The 5,939-nt window shown below is 39.1% G+C and overlaps 1 protein-coding gene across 3 annotated transcripts; it reads right to left on the reverse strand.

Moving 5' to 3' along the window:
* Nucleotides 1–295: 295 nt before the first annotated feature.
* On the reverse strand, nucleotides 296–5,382 carry LOC105038432 (PLASTID TRANSCRIPTIONALLY ACTIVE protein 6, chloroplastic). 3 transcript variants are annotated; one of them, XR_012142067.1, is made up of 8 exons: nucleotides 4,620–5,382; nucleotides 4,455–4,523; nucleotides 2,965–3,069; nucleotides 2,723–2,842; nucleotides 1,987–2,128; nucleotides 1,430–1,572; nucleotides 633–722; nucleotides 296–558 (listed from the first exon to the last, which is right to left on the reverse strand). XR_012142067.1 is itself a non-coding variant. In XM_010914244.4 (6 exons), exons 1-6 carry the CDS (start codon nucleotides 5,184–5,186, stop codon nucleotides 442–444), a joined length of 1,068 nt encoding a protein of 355 aa, XP_010912546.1. In that variant the 5' UTR covers nucleotides 5,187–5,373; the 3' UTR covers nucleotides 296–441. The 3 variants fall into 3 exon arrangements, 1 of the variants encoding a protein (XP_010912546.1); XR_002163882.3 differs by lacking the exon at nucleotides 1,987–2,128 and having other exon boundaries at nucleotides 4,620–5,379; XM_010914244.4 differs by lacking the exons at nucleotides 1,430–1,572; nucleotides 1,987–2,128 and having other exon boundaries at nucleotides 4,620–5,373.
* Between the last annotated feature and the right edge of the window lie 557 nt (nucleotides 5,383–5,939).

Here is a 5,939-nt window from a genome sequence, read left to right on the forward strand (position 1 = left end):
GATGAAAAAATTTTTTTTTTTTGCCGGTCCCGTATGAAAACCAATCATCACGCACGGTGCGCAGTTTTCTGCACCGCACGGGTTGCACAAAGAATTTCACCTCTCGAAAAATTGAGTTCCACGTGGGCATCCAAGTCTCTAGGCCCATTTCGCAAATGTTCTTTCCAGGACTTTAATCTGGCAGATAAAAATCATATATTGCAGAATGGGCAACCCATAAAACAAGAGATTAAAGAAATTAAACACTTCACTAAAAGCTCTGTGCCCACCAGAATACTGCATCTAAATCACTGCATAACGTTTAATGGTGATCAGTAACTTTTTTTATACTTTCACCAAAACATAGTTCTTTACACAAGAATTCCTGCCCTAGATATTGCATCTAATAGCCATACAAAAACTGACATCAATATTTGCCCCTGATAATTTAATATCAACTCATTAAAACCAATTTGAAACAGGGAAGTCCCGCAGCTTCCGAAGATGATTCTCCATCTCTTGTCTCGTCTGGATCCACTCCTCTCTCTCTATGACAGTAGTTGGATCAACCCTTTCACTCTGAATTCAAATCCAAGGGATTAGCTAAGGCATAGCAAATGAAAAGTAAATATATGAAGCAGATGATTTATAACCTTGTCGATAATTTTGAAAGAAGTTCCGCCATCACGTATGATTAGCAGGTCATTACTTCTATCCCTGTTTTTTCCTTCGGGAATAGTTACCTGTTATAGACAAATAGATATTTCAAGTTAGTAAGATAAACATCTTTTCGTAAATGTCAAGGCTTGTGAAATATTAGTGAATTTGGGTACAGTACATATATGATACAAAGGCAGACCATCAATCCTGCTCAGAGGCTAATCATCATAGAAAGGCATTTGGTTAAGAGTTTTGATGGCCTACATAAGTCTTTAATATCATGATTCTGATATCACAATAAAGTATGAAAAAAGAGTAAAATAAGGGAAATAAGCAAGAACAGCTGTAATCGCCAAACTCTCTTGTATGGTTTTCTGCAACTAAAAATGTATGCAAATGATGATATTCACCACAATAATCCAAGATTTTCCACCATGAGCATTTATGCATTAACAAAAGGAATATTTAATTTTTCAATATACAATTCACAAGTGTTATACAAAAGGAAATTGAGAAACGAATTGATGCACTACGAATAAATATATGGGACCGACAACAAATAGAATGAAACGAAACTTTAACAGACAAATGCCTTTAGGTAGCCCATAGCACCATATATTGAAGTTAAAATGATATTAAACAGAGTACATTAGACGCAACAAGTGGAAATAGTGAATCCAAAAAGAAAGGGTCTATATGTCTGAAGGCGTGAAGCTTCCATGCAACAATGATGTCAAGTATAAAAATTACAAGAAGGAAAGGCATAGATCAGTAAATATTTTAGGGCTACCTGAATTTAAAATTAAAATGGTAACTTGTTCAAGTTCTTCAAAACGGACGTAAAAAATTAGATGGAGCATGCCGGTAAGTTTTATGATATCAAGTTTTCCGCTCTGCCATTGACATACTCCAATCTCTTCAACATGCAGAAGCCTGCACATCCAAGTCACCACTTGCTTGTTCAGTTATAGCATCGTGATCAATTAGTTAAGGTGCACAAGTCATAGTCACAAGACAACATAATCCTCTAGGTGGTCTAATCTAGCCATCAAATTTGTCAGGACAAAAGGAGATATAGAACCAAGTGTGTAGCTGAATATAGACGTAACAAATAATAAAAAGATGCCAGAGGTACTGAAATCAAGAATGTTGTACTCTTGGGCATGGTGAACACAACTAACATTAAAAATTTAGGGCATGTTTGGATGCCCTGATAAGGCATCCACTGAATACACCCTACATGTAAAGGTCTAGAAAAAGTTAGCTGGAAGAGTTTGAGAGAGAGTTTATCCAGTTGAGGGAAAGTTTGTTCCATAGACTCCATAAAATAGGGATACCGGAAATCACCTCTCAGAGAGAAACCAGTACCCTCAAATTTTGGATTCTCCACTCTGTAACGCCTTCTACTTTGGCTAATTTTCTCGATTGTAGTTGCCCTTACTCTCTTGAAGATTCAGCTCCAATGGGGACTTCCTTGGGTAAATGATTCCTACATCCAAATTAGGCCCTGAGGAAACACTAGGATCCAGAGATGGTATGAAGAGGATGCTTCATGTTCAATCTTAATGAAACATATTCAAACTAAGAGGTGTATATGGCTGTTTGGAGTGCTTGACAACTCCGGAGGTCCAAGTTTACATGTAAATGATATGCTGATAACAATAACAACATTAAAGACCAAGAGCAGAACCTCGATAGCTACTTATGCTCGGTTGAAGACTTGGATGCAAAAGTACATACATCCAGACAAGTGTCACTATTTGACTCTGCAGTCTCTGCATCATCTTGTCTCCTTTTAACTCTTGCTGTGGTTGTGTAACCCTGCTGGTCCAGTTTCTTTAACCTTGTATTCTTTACTAGGTGGTGGTCAAGATCTACAAGCTCATATCCCTAAACTTTCAGTGTGGTATTGCTACTCTATTTGCCCAGTATATTTGACCTTTTATTCTTTCCTAGGTAGTGGTCAAGATCTGCAAGTGCTAAAATTTTTTCCAAGCGCATCATGGCTGAAGGATATATAAAAGACAAATAAGAAATGTTATGACAATAAAATTGGCAAATAAGTTAATGAAGTATGCCTTACCAAAACTTTGGCTCTTGTGATTGATTTTGTTTTCGAGTCAATAACGTAAATCTCCTCAAAATCAAGAACGAACTCTGCATCACTCAGTCGCCTGTTTCTGTAGTGCTTTGTTAAGAAAACCTGCAATAGCAAACAATATATTTGAGACTTCTCAGGAAACAGTTAAGATGATCTAACTGCAACACCACCCTCCCCAATAAGAGAAAAAAAACTCCACTATATGCATATAATCTGTCACATACCTTATGGATCTCCCGCTCAGTTTTATATAATGGATCTCGAGGTGCATCTATGGGTGGTTCAGTAACATTATAGCATCCATAATTAGATTTTGAACAGCGTATGTACTACAAAAGGGAGACAAGGCAAAGTTTAAAAAATGAAAAATAAAAGACATGCACTAACCAAGATTCAACTAGTTTCAAAATCAGGAACTTTATATGATGCAAATACATTAGCTTCAATCAAGAGAATTGCCACTGCAAGTTGCTGAATGTAGAAGGACCATGTAGAAGACGTTTTGTTGTACATGGATAAAGTGTCAACAATGATGTAGCATGTATCCTACGATTTAACTCCTTGTATTCGATCTTTTTGTTTCCTTTTTATCACCTTTCACCCACAAAGTCAATTGCTGCTATCTTTCCCTTGCATGCAATATTGGTCTTGTTACAAAAAGGAACACTTTGCTCCTGTTCTAGAAGAAAGAACAAGTTTTTCATAGTTCTTAAGAAGAATGACTAACAAAGGTAGTAAGCTTCAAGTTAGCTTCAAGCTTGTTTTTTGAAGCATCCCTGCAGGACTATATTCCAACTTCTTCAAAGTACCTGTAGAGCTCTGGTTTCCACAATTGTGATGAAATGGCTACCTAAATAATCAAAGCTTAGCATTCATTGAAATGACCTCTTCACTTTATGTGCAATATCATCATTTTTGGTATGTCAATCACTCTATCATCTACCAAAATAAGATCCTGTATCATCATCATTAGTCAGGCAATTGAGCCTAAATCTTCTGTACAAATTTTTAATGTATGTTCCTGATAGCATTTAATAGATCCAGTGTCAGTCCAGTTGATATATATGTAAAAGGAGTCCAAAAACAGTATCGTAATGTCCAATAGCATAGATCTTGTTAATCGCATTCATTATCATGAAAGTTGAACACGACGTTTTTTATTGTCTGCAACTCTGCACATTTTTGTCTCAGCATCATCACGTCACATGCGAGGACATAAAATAAAGGTTAGCATCAATATCAGCCCAAAGGTAAAATTTTCTTGAGCTTATAAATCAAATTAGTAGCTTAAGGTGTTGAAACTATTTTGAATTCGCACTTGTTACAGATTCCATTACTTTAAGCAGTTTGATTTCTAAACAATAGAAAATAAATAATCTCTTCAACTTAAAGAGACTTTACAAACTCATTCAGTTCAATTCAAACAGCTATAATACCAAGCAATAAAGTTTGACTAAATTCATCCACTGATTCACCATGATTGAACATTATACCATTGAGGTAGCAACAACAACAAGCACCCACTCATGTTTGTTTAGTTTGACGAAAGGATAACAATAGAGCAACTTGTGAAAGTTGTCGATTTATTTGTGGCTCCTACCAAGAGTTCATGCTTATAAGGTTAAAAATTATTTAAGCAAAAAAAAGGCAAGAACCCACCCAATCTTCATGAGGACAAAAAAATAATGAAAGAGCTTGCAAAGTGTCCGCCTACCTTCTGCGGCATCGGAGAGAGAACCTTTGGAATCGAATACACATCGGTGTCAGGAGGAGTGACATACATCTGCTTGTATAAATGTCGCGGAGAGAATATAAGTACCAGCAGACATAAAGAAACGGAGCTGAAAAAGATTAGAGAGAAACAGAGCAGGCTGGAAACCTCTCTGAAGTCGAAGACATTGTTATCGGGGTCGGGGGGCTTCCGTATAAAGAAGTCACAATGGAGGAGGCTGATCTTGTGGAACTCCTCCTCGTTGATCCGGTAATCGACCACCGTCTCCGAGTCCCAACCCTGGGTCGACACAAAGCTCTCGCTCGGCACCATCTCGATATCGTCCGGCGACGCGTCCTCGGCAGCGGCGGCAGCGGGCGAGACGGGAGCGCCGAGGAGGCGGTCGTACTCGACGTCGTAGTCCTTCTTGTTGTCCAGCTCCTCCACCTCGTCCCCCTCCTCCAGGTCGTACTCATCGCCGGCGCCCGCCTCCACGTCGTCCTCGTCGGCGCCGGCACGGAGATCCCTCCGCCCCTTCCTCGTCCTCTTCTTCCCGGCCTTTCCCCATGGATTCTTGGTGGCGAGAGCGAGAAAATAGAGCGAGGTGGAGGGAGTGGCGGAGAGGAGAGGAAGGGATTTTGGGGTTAGGGTTGGTTTTGGTGAGAGCGAGGAGAGGGAGGTTGGGGCAGTGAGGGTGGGATGAGGACTGGGGAGGGAAAGGAGTAGAGTTCTCATTCTCTTCTCCTTCCTCTTCTTCTACTTCTACTACTTGTTGTACAGCTGCTCAGCTTATCTGCTGGCAGTGCTTTCCTACTACTTTGTTATCGGTATTACGCCCAGAAATCCTAAGACAACTACTCAGTACTCGCCAAGTCTTGATTTGATTTTGGGCTTTTAGACAAGTATTAGGCCCAGAGTAATCTACTGAATCCGGGGGTACCTCAAGCAGAGTTGGTGACCAAGCTCCGAGTAATCTACTGATTCCAGGTTTTTTTGTTTCTTTTTGAGGAATGTATGAGAATAATAGGCTAGAGGGTACCTCAAGCAACCCGGGTAGTATTTGAAATACCATAGAAAAATAGATAATAACAGATGCATATGTGCTCGTGAGAAAGTTGATGCCAAATGACTTCTAGAAAGTAGATAGGGGTTGCATCTTTTGCAGGATAGAATGATGCATATTTTGCACGCGCACAACATTATTGGATTACATAATTATTATTTCAAAATCTATGCTATCCATGAGTAAGGAGTTTGGAGTGCTTTGAGAGCTATAAAGAGTGCCATCCGACCGTCCACATCATGAAAAAATATCAATCATTCTTTTATGTAAAAGATATAACCCGAATCCTTTAGAGAGTATAGTATAGGTCTCCTAGCATCTGGTATTATATTTTAGGACACAAAATCGTCAGCCTTTGTCTCCCCCAAGTTGATGGTTGCAATGGAGCACCTCCTTCATTTGCAACTCTGCAGGTATAAAAATTG

The sequence above is a fragment of the Elaeis guineensis genome, chromosome 1 (assembly GCF_000442705.2).
Source record: "Elaeis guineensis isolate ETL-2024a chromosome 1, EG11, whole genome shotgun sequence".
Lineage (NCBI taxonomy): Eukaryota > Viridiplantae > Streptophyta > Magnoliopsida > Arecales > Arecaceae > Elaeis > Elaeis guineensis.